The following is a 17,064-nucleotide window of genomic DNA, read 5'->3' on the forward strand; positions in this document are numbered from 1 at the left end:
AAGGACTACCAATGTTGTCACAATTTGAACCTTAGTGACAAAATTTTGCATCAATATTCCATCAAAATTGGAGTCTGTATACTTGATGATCTCTAACTTATCTGGCCTCCAATACGTGAACATGTAATCTTTTTTTCTCCGAAGATACCTCATAACCTCTTGGTTACTATCCAATGGTCCATACCAGGTTGCTTAAATGTTTTTCTAACATCCGAACAATGTACGCAATATCTGCACGTGTACATACTTGAGCATACATTAGACTCTCAACAGTTGATGCATATGGAATCTTTTGCATTTCCTAAATTTCAATGTTACTTTTAGGGTATTGAGTAATATTAAATTTGTCTCCTTTAGCAACAAGGGTGTCACCTGATCTACAACCTTGCATGCCAAACCTTTTGAGTACTTTATCAATATAGCTCTCTTGTGATAATCCAAGAATACCTTGAGATTGGTCTCAATGTATTTGAATTCTCAAAACAAAATAGGCGTCCCCATAATCTTTCATCTCAAAATGCTTAGATAAAAACCTCTTGGTTTTATGTAATAATTCTATATCATTAGTGGCAAGTAACATGTCATTGACATATAGAACCAAGAATATGTACTTACTCCCACAATCACACAATCACCAACAATATTCATCTCAAAATCGAACAAGACAATTACTTGGTGAAACTTGTGGTACCATTGATGGGAAGCTTGTTTGAGTCTATAGATGGATTTGGTAATTTGTAAACCTCATTCTTTGGGTCTCCTGGTTCAAAGTTTTCTGGTTGTACCATATAAATTGTTTCTCAATGTCACTATTAAATAGCGCAGTCTTTAAACCCATCTAATGTAACTCAAAATCAAGATGAGCGACAAGTGTCTTATCTTGAAAGAGACTTTCTATTAAACTAGAGAGAATTTATTATTTTCCTTATACAAAGCATAATTATATATATTTAATAAAGTTATTTTATGTGACAACCCGTTTTTGGGTCAAATCGAAACAGTGGTTTTGGGACTACAAATTTGAAGTAGAAATATTTATTTTGTTATTATTTTAAAGTCTACAGTATGATTGAATGATTGTGTGAAAATTTCGTTAAGAAATTTTATCGATTGAGTGCCCAATTTAACTAGAAGAACTAAATTGCAATAGGTGCAAAACTTGAGTTCTCTATGTTAAAAGTGTCTAATTGCTATGAATCCTTAAATTAGAGATCCTTAAATGGTAATTAGACCATTATACTCTACGGTGGATAAAAATGGGCATGGTTAGGTGAAAATTTGAAGTTTTTCATTAAGGGCATTTTAGTCATTTCGTAAATAAAAACAAAATTTAACAAATAAAAGATGTCATCTTCTTCAAATTAGTCCCCTATGGCCAAATTTCACAAGAAAAAGACATAGCTAGCGTTTTGGCCACTTTTAAGCTCGATTGTAAGTCCGTTCTTATCCCGTTTTTTACAATTTTTATATTTTTAAGATCATTGTAACTTGATTTTGCTATTTTAAGGACTAATTTGAAAGAAAGGTGAATTTTAAAATTTTACCCATGTTGGACATGTATGTATTGTGATGTTTGATGGTAGAAAATGCATGTTTGTTATTTGTTAAACAACTTTTGTAAAGTGATTTTTGGTAAAAACGATAAATAGGAACTTATTTGTAAATGTCTATAAAATGAGTAGAAAATGTGAATAAATGAAATGGGCTGTCATGAGCATGAAAAAGGTTTGGTTAGGCTTGGATTGTGAGGAAATTGAAAGAAATTCATTTTACGAGCCTAGGGACAAAATTGTAAAAATGTCAAAAGGTTAGTGGCAAAAATGTAATTTTTGCCATACTGTGTTTTTAGGCTGATTTGAATAATGTGATGATTAAATAAGTTAAATTTGATATTATAGATCAAGAAAAACGAAGTTTAATTTTAGACTGGGAAAAGAACAAAGGTGTGGACTAAATCGAACTAATAATTATTTTTGTAATTGAGGTAAGTTTGTATGTTAAATAAGCTTTAATATAATTGTATTTAAATGTTTTAATATTGCATGAACTGTGTGATTGATTGTGTAGTCGAGTTTAACTCTATGGACAAGTTCGACGACGATTCGATAAGCAAAAAAATCCCATTTGAACCTTAAGAATAGATTAGGATACAAGTGACATGTCACTAGGGTTACCATGTTATGTGATTATGTGATTCGGGTGTTGGTCTCGTACGTCCTACCAATGGTTGAGTATATCGGCATATGTTGCGGTTACTTGACAGCTTGTGTGAGCAGCATTGAGTAGCTACGTATTGACTAACAACTTTTGTGAGCAGGCCCATTAATTAGCTCGAGAACAAGCAATTATGCGACATGAGATTGAGGTAGCATTGGCTACATATATGGCACTTAATGTGTAAGATTCCCAAGTATCCGACATTATTATTTCGAGTGGTTCATGGGTATGTCAAAGATGAGAATAAGTGTAAATTTGTTACGAGATGGTACATGTATGTACTCGAAGCTTATGATTATTAATTCGTGAAATGACGATTTCAAGGTAATTAAGTTGTGATGGAAGTGAATTATGACTAGGAGATTATGGTAAATTATGTCAACTTATGTTATATTACTTGCATAATTAATGTATGGTAAGGTTGCTTATTTCTTCATACGAGCTTACTAAGCTATATAGCTTACTCCGTTTTATTTTCAATGTTTTATAGTGTCACCAAGCTAGCTCGAGATTGGAGATTGTCGAAAGTCGTATCACACTATCAAACTGTCATTTGGGTACCGATGATTTTAAAACTTTTTGAGAGTATGGCATGTATAGGGACTTGGTCATTTTGTTATATGTGTCATTTGATTTGGCCAAATGTATTGGCTTATATTTGTTTAAGGTGATTTGGTATTTAGCCATGTAATTGGCTTATTTTGGCTAAAATGGCTGTAAGCCCATTTCTATAAGTATATGTGCTAATGCCTTTTGTTTATGTGTTTTGTAATGGGTTGCTATATGTTTATTATAGTTAAATGATTTGCTGATAAATAAATGAGATTGGTCTTTTGGTGTGCTAGGAAATCTAAGTAGAATTATACATGTAACGCCCAAAATTTATTATATTTGTTCTTGTAAATTTTGACACAAATTCGTATCTGCTTCAGTAGTTAAGTGTTCTGGGAAAGTGTGAGAGGTCCCAAGTTCAAGCCATGCCTTTGGCAAATTTTGAATTTTTTTCTAAGTTAAACCTCACTCTTGTTCAGTAGGCTTTTATTTAATTGTTTGTAAAATCATATCAGAGTGGACCAACTGGTCTAGTGGTTAAATGGAGTGTTGGTGTGTTGGAGGCCTTGTGTTCGATTCTCTGCGATGGCAATGAGTAGTATTTTGCTTAAAGTTTGGCCAGAGTTGTGTTGAACTGGGTTTTTGAGTGGTGGATGTGTAGTGGGAGTTGAGGGAGAAAATTAAGGGATTGAGATAGGGTAGGTAATGGGATTTGAGTAAAATAGTTTCCCAAGAATTCTCTCTACAAAAAATATGATATCTTCTCCTCCACTTCTTCTTTTTTGTTTTTTTCTTCTTTCTCTTCTTCTCTGTTCTTTGCCAAATTTTTGGTTCTTTGTCCTCCCTCTATTTGATTTTTCCTTTAGTCTCCATTCTGATCAACAATTGAAGGCACACGTTCTTTCTTCCATCTTCTTTTTCTCGTCACCCCATTCATTCTTTGCTACCGATTTCCTTGTTTTATTCCCCTTCTACTTCTAAATTTTTTGTGGCTCGTTAATTTGGCTTTTGCACGATATCAGTAAGTTTCGATTCTTGCTAGTCTTAACATTTCTAGTTACTTTCTAAGAGGGGTTCTTTTTTGGTGTTTAGGAGTTAATCAAGAGACTGAAAATCATTCCCAGTCGACGAGTTGAGTCCGTGGATTCCTGGTTTCAATTAAAGGTAAGGGTTTCGATTGTAACACCCCGAATTTGGGACTAGAAGTATTGGGCCTTGAGTGTGGGTCCGTAAGAAGGTTGTATATAGGTATTTAATTGTGTAATGAAATGACACAATTAAATGTCCGCTTTGGTGGTTAATGGCCCTGAGAAGTGTTAGAGAAATCTTGGGTTCAAACTTGGGCTTTAGCAAAATTTTGGTATTAAGTGAAAAAAAACACGGATGCTTGGATGAGGGTTTTAAATTATTGTGTTAAATAAATGACACAAAAAGCCTTGTGGCTTAGTGGCAAGTAGCGTGTGGAGCATTTAAGGGGAGGCATAGGTTCGAATCCCATGGCAAGCAAAGAGCATTTATTTTGCTAACAGGCGGCAAGAGTCGGTGTTGAATTTAAACTCTAATGTTGGAGGATCCCACATCGAAGCTAATATAAGAGTGGTTGTAAAGTCGGCTTTAAATAGAGGAATCATGAGGAGAGTAAAGGCACCTTTCTTGGTCGATCCCTTTCATTTATATGGCGTGCTCGTTTGGGTTGGGCGTCGGCTAAGAGTGCTCGGAGTGTGGATTAACTCCGGTCTCCTATCGGTGTGTATTTCTTACTACTCTAGTCAGTAGGATGGCTACTTGGTATGATGGTGAAAAGGGCCATGGGGCCCAATGGGCCTCTGAGCCCAATTGGATAAGTTATTTGATTGTGTAGTAAATATTGGGCTAGGCTAGGTGAATCTCATATTTGTGGCTAGATTTGGGCTAAAAGGGCCACACGAGCGCAGGGCCCATTTGGGTGAGAATAGGCTTTAGGCCCATTCGTATTGTTATCCATGTTTAGAATACTTTAGTTTACCAATTCTTGAAATGCCTCGATTTGTAAAATTATCGTTTTACCCTCAATTTACAAAATTACCATTTTACCCTCGATTTACAGAATTACCATTTTACCCTTAGTTTACAGAATTACTATTTTACCCCCGATTTATAGAATTACCATTTTACCCCCGATTTACAGAATTACCGTTTTACCTCTGATTTACATAATTATCGTTTTACCCTCAATTTACGAATTACTGCTTTTACCTCGATTTACGTAATTACTGCTTTTACCTCGATTTATAGAATTACTATTTTACCCTTGATTTACGTAATTCTTGTTTTACCTCGATTTACAAAATTACTAAAATACCCTTAGTTTGTAAAATTACCAAAATACCCCTAGTTTGTAAAATTACCAAAATACCCTTGGTTTGTGAAATTACCGAAATACCCTCAATTTGTAAAATTACCAAAATACCCCTGATTTACAAAGTTACAGAAATACCCTTGACTTTCTAAAAATTATAGAAATACCATTGGTTTACAAAATTACTGAAATACCCTTAGTTTGTAGATTTACCAAAACACCCTTGTAGGATGAAATGTCTAAAATACCCCTATTAGGTAAAAAGACCGTAAAGCCCCTATAGGGTAAAGTGACCGTAATACCCCTATATGGTAAAATGACGAATATGCCCTTATGTTCCGTATGACTGATGTGCTTAGGATTTACATATATTGATATTGGAATAGTTGAGTTTGAGTGACAGGTGGTGGTTATTGTAGGTGATTGATTATGGAAACGTTTCAACTTCAACCCGTAATAGGTGTGTACTAACCTTCATAATAGCTTAGATTAATATTTCTTTGAAAAGTCAAAGCTTCATATTTTAGTGATTCGGAATTAATATTTAGATCTATTTTCACGCACGTTTAAGTTGGATTCACAACGGATATGGGGTAGGAAGGTATTTGGAATGTTCTTCAACGAGTAGATCTCTTGGTAAGTATTCAACCTTCTTTCCATTTGTATCTTGTGGTTTAAGAAAAGTGAAAACCCTTTGTCGACTAAGGCTAAAAGGGTTTTTGGTGTTATTTGGTTTGTTGGTGATAGTGAGGATTAAAGGCTACCGATCGAGGAGTGTGTGAAAAGCTTGGATCATCGGAGTGACTAAATCTAGTCATCAACTTCGGCAAAGGTATGAACCCAAGGGCCATTGGGGATGGTGGCCGAATGTGTAAGTGATGATAATAGGTAGTTTTCGATTTGGTTTAATATTAACATGGTCTAATCTATAAGTGGTTGATTATAGGAGAAATCGCATAGGAGATCTCGTCAAGGAATATCGCAAATCAGGTGTGTAACGAACCCTTTTTCATAGCTTAAAGCGATAAATGCTGAAAAGCCGAAATGCCAAAACTCTAGCATTTCGAGGACTTGTGAGCAAGCAAACGCTCATTAGTCAGTTAGATTCGTTGAGATGATGATCGAGAAGGTTGGAAAAGGTAAGAGCGTGATTTTTGGCATTCACGGTAAGTTGGGCCTCGAGGGGCTGAAACAGGGCCCGATGGGCATTCAAGCCCATTTGAGTAAAATTGGTAGAATATGGAAACTTGTTAAATTGCGCATAGAGACTGATAAAACCGTTATGGAATATAGGCTAAATGGGCCTAGATGACAGAATCGGCTAAGTAGGGCCATTAAGGGTCTTAGGCCCAATAACTCGATTTCGCTAAAAATGGGCCAGAATCACTATTTGTACCCATGAATTGTTAGTAATCGTTAATGAACATGGAAACCCTAATTTTCGGTAAAATTACAAGATTACCCTTATAACATGAAAATGACCATTTTGCCCCTAGGTAAAAATGACCATTATACCCCTAGGGTTTATATATGAACTTAATGCATGGGATTTTGATAAACATGATATGTATGATATGCACATGACATGTATGATATGCACATGATATGTATGATATGCACATGAGATGTTCATAAATGCATTGGGTTGGGTTTTATATGGATGGAGGAAGTGCAAAAGGGCTTATGCCCTGCTTATTAAAGGGCTTATGCCCCAGCTTATTAAAAGGGCTTATACCCGCTTATTAAAGGGCTTATGCCCCGATTATTAAAAAGGGCTTATGCCCCGCTTATTAAAGGGCTTATGCCCTGATTATTAAAAGGGCTTTGCCCGATTATTAAAAGGGCTTTGCCCGCTTGTTAAAAGAGGCTAGGCCTCCAAGTTATATGATAAAGCAACTATCTTGCCAAAGGAGAGAGTTATGGCGGGGTGGGTCGAGTAAATCCCACATGGTGTGTTGGTTGGTACGGGTAGAGAGTAGCGGATGGTGGGTTGAGTAGTCTCCCAAATGGGTTGCATTCTTTCATTAACATTATATGTGATATTGAAATGGGCCTATGGGCCATACCATTTACTGAAAGGCTTGCCCAAGAATATGAAATTTGAAAAGGCTTGCCCAAAGTGTTATGAAATATGAAATATGAAAAGGGCTATGGCTCAAGACATGTTTGAGATTGGATTTGGGCTTAGACCCAACAGTCATTATTGTTTTGGGCTCGAAGGGCTTGTTGCACATGAGTTTCCAAACTCACCCCTTTCCTTAACCTTGCAGTGAGCCTTGATGTGGGGACTTGGGCCGGAAGGGATTCAGAGTGGCCACGGTGATTGTCTTTGGACTTTTAAATAAGCGTTGGTTTTCATTTAAATTTCCTTTAAATATTATTTATTTTTGGGTTGTAATAAGACCATTTTAACTTTTCTTTTATTTCTTTTCGGGATTATTTTAACTTTAATAACTTTAAACCTGGTTGATAATTATTCAAATGGGTTAGACTTAGGACGTGTTTTCAAAATGATACTTGTTTCCAAAAGAGTTCAACACCACGATTAATCGATTTATCAAAGTCGTTCACTTAAACAAACTTAAACTCGATATAACAAAGTGTGGCTATGGTTGTGGGCATGTCTAGGATTGGATCCAATCAAAGAGCTTGGTACTTAAGTAGCCTTCATGGCTCACCTCCTCTGCCTCGGATACCTACCTGGTGCCTAGCTTCCATACACTTTGTTAACTCAGCAAAATATATGGCTTTTAAAATACTAAAAACGAAACACGGATTTTTAACTCCAATGTGGCACATCAGATTTGGCCATAACGTCTGGGCCGGGTTTGGGGTGTTACATCGATAGTTATGGATGAACGTCTAGTTACAATACCATTTAAGTCTCGGTTATGTTACTGAAATTGGGGCTTTGACTTGTTGGCTTTAGGTACTAGAGTGCTCATGAGTGATTAGGCATAAAAAACGATACATGTGTGTACTCGATTGCACAAAAAACGAGGTGTCAGCAAAAGCCAAAAACTTCACTGTTGATGCCACCCAGACGTGTGGTTGCCCGTGTGGTAGGCCGTGTGCCCTAACATGGCCTTGTGATCGACAGGCCAGGCTATCACGGCCAAGGCCAATTTGGGCCGTGTGGGCCACACCGGCGTATGAGCTCATTTTTACTGAAATGACTGTTAAGGTTGCATAGGTCGCCCAAGTCGATTGTGAACCTTCTGTAGGGTTGGTAAGCACTACTTAGTCCCTTAACTGTGTGATATTGATTGTGTGAATTATGTACTGAGCATGTTATATACAAGCATCTATACTGAACTGAATGTGTATCTGACAAACCTGTGATAGCATGACATTTCATTGTATGTTGCATTGCATTGGGTTGGGTTGCGTTGATATTATTTGAAGGAAGTGTACTGAAAGACTTTTAAGCCTAATATACTGGTAGCTCAGCTACAAATTACTGTTTTGTGTCACATTCAGTACTATTTGGAGTGTAGGGATGGGTGGGTTGACTTAATCCCCACATGGAGTGTAGGGTTGGATGGAGATGGTGTGCAGAGGCTGGTTGGTTAGGACTTTGTTACTGAAAACTGCATGACTGATACTGATACTGAGATGGGCTAAGGCCCAAATCGTTACTAATACTGAAAGGGGCTTAGGCCCAAGACTGTTTGACTGTGCACTATGATTACTGATTGTTTGTTGTTTTCTGCGGGATCACACACTAAGTTTACGAAAACTCACCCCTCTCTAATTAATGTGCACAGGTAATCCTTAGACCTAGATGGATCGATGCAACAGAGGACTTGATGTTGACCATAGTTCTGGATTGTCATGGTTTTAATTTATGATTATTGGTTTGATTTTTTAGTCTATTTTTACTGGTTAAATTTTTGGGTTGTAATTGAACTTTCAGATTTTGGTTTGGTTTTGGATTTTAATTGTCTTTACCTTATGGATTACAACTGCTAGTAGTAGGAAACCTCAGTTTTCAAAAGAAACAAATGACTTTTCGGAAACACCCAATTGTTTAAACTGTTTTAAAAGCTTCCGCAACAAATAACGTTTTGAAACTATCGACTAAATGAGTAACACGATTTTGGAACTAATAAGATATTAAGATAAGCAATTCAATGGAAATGGTTTTATCGTGATGGCACAATTTTCAAACACCCTATCATGTGACATCGCTATATCCGACCATAACGTTTAGGTCGGGTTTGGGGTGTTACAATATATGATGAAAGTATTCATGTTGATACTTGTGAATGTGAGTTTGGTATGAATTGATTTGGTAAATTATGCTATAGTAAATATGTTAAGTGTTGGTAATAAATGATATGATTTAACATTGATTATGGATGTTTTGGTTGCTTAAACATGCCATGGATTATGCCATTGAGCTCGTGTGTGTGTAAGTGTAAAAGAGAGTGACAAAGGGCTTGGTAAATAGCCTTTATTTTGTCCACACAGGTAGACACACAGGCATGTGTCTGGGCCGTGTGTGACACACAATCTGCCCCATGGGTATGTGTTCTGGCCGTGTGTCCCCTACATCTTAATTTTGAGAAACAAAATGCTCAGAATTGAGCACACAGGCAAAGACACGGGCGTGTATTTCAATCGTGTGAGGGATACGGCCTCAGGCACACGGAAGTGTGACTTGGCCGTGTGACATCAAGTTGTTCATGCATTACAAAATAGAGAGTTACACGAGTTAGAGACACAGGCGTGCGTGACAACACGGCTTGCCCACACGGGTGTGTCTCAAGCCACACGGGCGTGTCTCAAGCCACACGGGCGTATGACCCTTGTTCCTAGCAAAAAAAATTTCTAAGTTTTTTTAAAAATTTCTCAAGTGCTCGGTTTAGTCCTGAACCACTTTCAAAGTATGTTTAGGGCGTCGTATGCTTGTGTTAGTGACTTTATGATTGAATGCGAATGATTTTATTTTGGATGAAAATTTATGACCTGGACTGGTATGTTTGCTCGCTTTGTAAGTCCGATAATGCCTCGTATCCTGTTTCTGCATTGAATACGAGTAAGGGGTGTTACATTTTATGTAAAATAATTAAAATTCTTATCGTATGTAAAATTTATTATTTTATGATATTATATGAATTAATGAAAATAATTTTATTATTTTAATGATATTAATTTTAATAATATTTTATGTATCGCTAGTTATAATTATAAACATGTATTTTAATACAAGAAATTACATATAAATATTGATGTTATATATTTTATAATAATCTATAATATAGTAATAGTTATTATATTAATGCTTATAAAACATATTATTTCATTATGTAATATTATATCACATATTATAATAGTAAAGTAGTACTAATATATTACTTATTATCATATATTATTGTTTATTATGCTAGTTAAAATATGCTCTAAGTCCTTATATGTTTCCTACATTTGAAAGTTAGCCCTTCTACTAGATTAGATAATGCTATATTATACAAGATATAATATATTAATAGTTTATATATATGCATCAATGATTAAATATTATAATATCATATAATACTATATCTTATATTATAATCTATATTATAATAATAGCTATATATATAGTAGTAGTACATTATATATTATTGTTTATTATTATACTAGTTGAAATATGCTATACGTTCCTACATATTTGGTACATTTGAAAGTTAGTCACCCTACTATATTATATAATGTTATATCATATCATACAATATATTAATAGTTTATATATATGCATCGATGATCAAACACTATAATATCGTATTCTACTATATCTTTTATTATAATCTATATTATAATAATAATTATGCTTGTATTAATATTTTATGTATTAGTAATATTCTAATTTAATTTGTCGGTTTGAGGTTAGGTTAGATAATCGATTTCGCTTTTGATTTTAGTAATAGTTATATTATTATATTATCATTTAAGTTTAATGTTATAGATTTTAATAACTACTAATTTTATATATTTATGATACATATTTAATTATAATATTAAAATATTTTATATATTAAAAACATGGACAAACAATTGAAAACTCTGCTCTATGTGAATTAAGTTTATATTAAAATGTTAAGAGTAATATATAATATAAAATCAATGTTTTTTCGTAGTCGCTTAATCGATTTTGTCGTGATTAATTTTGGGTTAAAACTTAAAATTTGAATTTATTGAAAAATATGAATATTTTAAATTTTACAAAAATACAAAGTTTTATTTAAAGTGAGATCTTTTAATTTAAAAATTTTAAGTTTAAAAGTGGTTTATGCTTTTAGCACACCTGCCATGCATAAAATTGATATCTTATTAAATAAACATTATTTTAATTTTTAAAAATATGAACTAAAATTTAAAAGTAAATCATATTTACTCAAAAACAAAAATATCTTTAAAATCTTCAATTAATGCAAAAATATTAAAAGATAAAAGAAAAGGACATTCCATTTTTAATAAGGATGAATGAAATTTAACATAATTATGAATTCAAAGGAAGATGATGGCTTATGCACTTAGAATTTTCGTGTAAAAAAAATAAACTAAACTTTTATGAACCTGTGTATCCGCACAAACAAATAACAAATTGGCAGAAGGAAAGAAAACAAAATCATGGTTTTAATATTAAAATATATTGGTAAAATCACCTTTTCAGTCTCTTTTAATTTTAAAATGGAGCAAATTGCTCCATTTGAAAAAAATTAAAACAATTTAATCTTTATTAATTTCAAAAGTCAGTAATTAAAGATAATTAATCACGATGTTAATATTTTCAATCAATTGTACATAATTTTGATTGGTGTAATAATAAATTTAGTCTTTAAAGTTTACACATTCATTAATTTAATTCTAATTTAATAAACTTATCTCGTAATATTTGTGTAAATGTGTAAATGCTAAAGCTAAATTTATTTTTTTAATTAAGGCCTAAATGACTAAATATGTAAATATTAAAAATAAATTTGTTATTATACCAATAAAATAATATACAATTAATGAAAAATATTAACTCTATGATTGAATTATACTTAATTATTCACTTTCAAAATAGATAAAAATTAAACTACTCTATTTTTTTTAAGATATCAATTTGCTAAAGTTGGAAATTAAAAAAATTCAAAAGGTATTTTGACAGAAACACAGTAAAACCAATCATAACATGCATGGCCACTATACTTACTTCCACCAAAGTCTACCAAATCTTGGCTCTTCCTCAATCAACCATGCAATAATGGTAGTATCGTCCCACCAATCACTTTCTTTCATTTTTAAATATTGTTTTAACTCACGTTTTTTTAATTTCATCTTTACGTTACATAATTTATATGTGGGGAGGGATCTCATGGTGATGTAAAACTCCATTAATATTTTTTATATAAATTATTCATGTTAAATTTTAAATAAATTAAAAATATTTAATAATATATTTATATAAAACAAATTTTAACAGTTAAATATATATTAATAAATATGTTATTTTTTTAATTTACCTATATATTGTTTTTGGGAGGGAAAGTGTCACGTTTTCACTAAAATTAATAATTTAGCTATTTTGTTTAAATGGTTAAATGTTAGTGTTTTTTAGTCCCGGTTTAATTCCACTCTTTCACATTTTCTTTTTTATTTCATGTTGTTTTAAGTTTTTTTAATTTTTAATTAAAATTTATAATATGTTAGCTTTTTGATTAAATGGTTAGATAATTACAATTACATCTTTAATTCTCAATTTTTCATATAAGCATTTTAATATGTATTTTTATTTCATGTTGTTTCAAGCTTTTATTTATTTATTTATTTTAATTAATATTTATAATTGATAAATTTATTGTTTTCAAGATTTTTTAATTCATTTTCTAATTAATAATTCTTTTATCTATAAAATCAAAAATTATTGTAAATATCATTTTTTAGTAAATATAATTTTTATATGTATAATATTTATTTTTCAATCCACAATTAGAATTCACCATACTCACAATATAGGCGGAGAAAATAAATATTTGACATATAAATATTATATATAAAGAAAAAATATCAAAATAATTATTTGATGTTTTTAAAAATAATTACATATTTATTATTTGATTTTATAAATAAAAGAGTTTTTAATTAAAAAACTTGAAAAATATATTTATTAATTATAAACATTAATTAAAAATAAAAAAAGCTTTAAACAAATGAAATAACAAATACAAAAATGCTTATAAGAGGAATCAATTTGGGGCTCAAGGATGGAATCACAATTATCTAACCAAAAGAGATCAATATCAATTAAAAAAAAACTTAAAACAACATGAAATAAAAATACAAATGTGAATAGGAGAAGAATTGAACTCAGAACTAATGGACAGAAAAAATTAAAATTTAACCATCCAACCAAAAAATTTAAGTTATTAATTTTCAGTGAAAACTCGTTCTATAATGCACATTTTCACTTTCTCCTTAAAAAGCATATATAGTTAAATATATATACACATATCCTCAAATTTAAAAGAATTTTAGAATATATATTAAAAGCAACCATATTATAAATTTGGACCCTAAATGAAAATCTGACATAACAAAATTGAGCTACAATAGATTTTCTTTTGTAAAATAGGAGCTTCTCAAAACTTTTGAGTATAAAATTATAATTAATTGTTTAAATCCGAGCAACAATATGAAATTAACATTAAATCGAATTTTGATTTTTATTTTAAAAATAGAATTACATTTCATTTCTAATATTTAAAAAAAAGAATTTTATTGAAAGTTTCAACAAAGAAATAAATCAGTAGGGCTTTACTAATTCTATACCCCATTTGAATTGTAAATGTTATTATTCTAACAATAAAACATGATATCCATAAATAAATATTTTTGTTTTTTAAAAATAATGAATAAAAGATATCAAGAGGATGGGGGAAATAAAGCTACAAGAGATGCAAGCATGTATAGGCTATAAAAAAGAGCAAAGTAGTGAATGCATTTCATCATTAGATTTGGAAATGGATCCCCTGAACGTACCCAAACTTTCCATCAATCTTTTGTTTTCATCTCTGATTTTCCTTTTGCCCCTTTTAATTTGGCTTAAACTAGCAAAAAGGAAAACCCTGAATTTGCCTCCATCACCTCCAAAGCTACCACTTATTGGCAACATCCATCAACTTGGCAAACTTCCCCACCGTTCTCTCCGGGACCTCTCTAGGAAATATGGTTCTCTCCTACTTCTACAATTGGGGTATAACCCAACTGTAGTGGTTTCATCAACCGACATGGTTAGAGAAATTGTGGAGAACCATGACATTGTTTTCGCCAACAGGCCAAGGACCACAGCTGTAGATATCTTGTTCTACGGATGCAAAGATATGGTTTTTACACCCTACGGTGAGTACTGGAGACAAGTTAAGAAGATCGGTGTTGTTGAGCTTTTTAGCCACCGAAGCGTGCACTCCTTTCAGTTCGTTAGAGATGAAGAAGTTGAACTTCTTATCAACAAAATCCGCGGTGCTTGTCTGAAAGGAGAGTCTATAAATCTGACAGACATGCTTATGCTCGTTTCAAGCAACATAGTTTCTCGATGTATTCTTAGTCACAAAAATGAAGAAGAAGATGGGTGCAGCAAGTTTGGGGAGTTAGCAAAAAGGTTGTTGATTCTCTTCACTAGTTCCTGTATTGGCGATATGTTTCCTTACTTGAGGTGGGTTGATGTGCTTACTGGATATATTCCAAGTATGAAAGCAGTCTCAGCGGAATTGGATGCATTCCTTGATCAAGTAATTCAGGAGCATCAAGCTTTTGAAAGTAATGACCAAGTTTCCAATAAAAAGGACTTTGTATCTATCATTATGCAACTCCAAAAGGATGGCATGTATGAGATGGACCTCACTCAAGACAACATCAAAGCTATCTTACTGGTTACTGTTCAACAATGTTTCCGTTCTTTTTCTTTTTGTTTTTTTCTGTGCCTTGGTTTGATTTGAAGTGTTTACTTTTGATAATCTCAGGACATGTTTGTAGGAGGAACTGATACTTCTACAACAACAAAAGAGTGGATGATGGCTGAGCTTTTAAAGCATCCAAATGCAATGAAAAAGGTCCAAGAAGAGGTGAGAAATGTGGTGGGAAACAAGTTAAGGGTGGATGTAGAAGATGTTAGTAAAATGGAATACTTAAAATGTGTACTCAAAGAAACTTTAAGACTACATCCGGCCGGTCCTCTTATGGTCCCTCGAGAAACAAATGCAAGTGTTAAATTGGGAGGTTATGATATTCCTTCCAATACCACAGTCCTGGTCAATGTATGGGCCATTCAGAGAGATCCCAAATGGTGGGAAAATCCAGAAGAGTTCATCCCAGAGAGGTTCGAGAACAGCTCCATTGATTTCAAAGGTCAAGATTTTCAGTTCATCCCATTTGGTTTCGGAAGAAGGAGATGTCCTGGAATGCCATTTGGAGTTGTTGCTATTGAGTATGTGATGGCCAACCTTCTCTACTGGTTTGATTGGAAGTTACCTGCTGGTGAAATTGCTGAGAACTTGGACATGACTGAACTCTTCGGCCTCACAGTCACCAAAAAAACCCCTCTTCATGTTCTACCTCTGTCTCATTTCTCTTTTTAAATATATATGTGTGTGTGTGCGCGCGCGGGGGGGCTCGCGCACGATGATTTTAGGCTTTTATCACTTTCTTTCTTTGGAGAAGATAATATTACTATCGTTGGTTCTTGTTGTTATACTGATATTGGTCAAGGAATTCATTCCGTGCAAGTAATCAATACAATAATACAAGTAAAATTATACAAATTTGTACGATGTGAAATGAAAGATAAAACTTTTGTGTTGAACTAAAAGGAGATGTATACCCCTATACAGATTCAATTTGTATGGGATGGTCTACCCCCACAGACCCCTTTATTTTGTTCTTTATTTTATTTTTTTAACAATTGATGGGATTCGGGTCACACAACTCTAATAATCTCTACCTTGACACAAATTCTCAACAAATAAGTTCTCAAGCTCTTCCACGAAACCCATTAAGGGCTATTCTTCAACAATGAACAACGACCAAGTCTAAGCAATGCTCAAAGTTGGCTATAGGAAGTGACTTAGTCATCATATCTATAGGATTATCATGAGTACTAACTTTACCCACAATAATATCACCACAAGCAATAATATCACACACAAAATAATACCGAACATCAATATATTTTGTCCTCTCATGAAACATTTAATCCTTCGTAAGAAATATGACACTCTGACTATTACAAAACACTGTACTGATATGAAGATCTTTATTGAGTTTACCAAAGAGTCCCTTTAACCAAATAACTTCTTTATAAGCATCAGTAATCGTCATGTACTCAACTTTAGTAGTAAACAATGCAATTGTAGTATACAAAATGACTTTCCAACTGATGGCACAACCCCTAATAGTAAAAATGTACCTTGTGCAAGACATTCTTTTATCAAAGTCTCCAGCAAAATCAGGATCAATGTACCAAATGACTCCATCTCTAATTCTTCCAAACTATAAGTAAATATTAGTAGTAAGCTTAGATCGATACATTTTTGAACTCGAGTTGTTGTAAGCTTAGATCGATACAATCAGGCTTTTAGGCTTGAGTCTGTTTTATCAACTCTATTCTAATTCCCATGCTTAGCGGTTAGACAAACTCTGCTTCTTAACCAACCTTCATTGATCAATCTTTCCTTAGATTATCAGTTTTCTTTTCTTATTTTTGACTTGAAATTTCCAGGTTATAATTCAATTTATAAATTCGTTTTTCCTTTTTCTTCAAAACTCGGAAATCCTTTAAATATCATCTTGAAGGCTTTTGATTAAAAAAGCTAATGTGGTGGTGAATTCTGAATAAATATTTTTAATTTGTTCTCAATATTATAGTATTTTCATTTTTCTCATCACATCATTTTAATCCAAACTTCTTGAGAAATTGTAATAAAATAATGTAT

At 32.8% G+C, this 17,064-nt stretch overlaps 1 protein-coding gene across 1 annotated transcript; it reads left to right on the forward strand.

Moving 5' to 3' along the window:
* The first annotated feature begins 13,993 nt into the window (after window positions 1-13,993).
* Window positions 13,994-15,941, forward strand: LOC108487772 (cytochrome P450 71A1-like). Its single transcript, XM_017792132.2, has 2 exons — window positions 13,994-15,006; window positions 15,097-15,941. The coding sequence occupies exons 1-2, from the start codon at window positions 14,008-14,010 to the stop codon at window positions 15,709-15,711; spliced, it is 1,614 nt and encodes a 537-aa protein (XP_017647621.1). The 5' UTR covers window positions 13,994-14,007; the 3' UTR covers window positions 15,712-15,941.
* Window positions 15,942-17,064: the final 1,123 nt, after the last annotated feature.

This window comes from Gossypium arboreum, chromosome 10 (genome assembly GCF_025698485.1).
Source record: "Gossypium arboreum isolate Shixiya-1 chromosome 10, ASM2569848v2, whole genome shotgun sequence".
NCBI lineage: Eukaryota > Viridiplantae > Streptophyta > Magnoliopsida > Malvales > Malvaceae > Gossypium > Gossypium arboreum.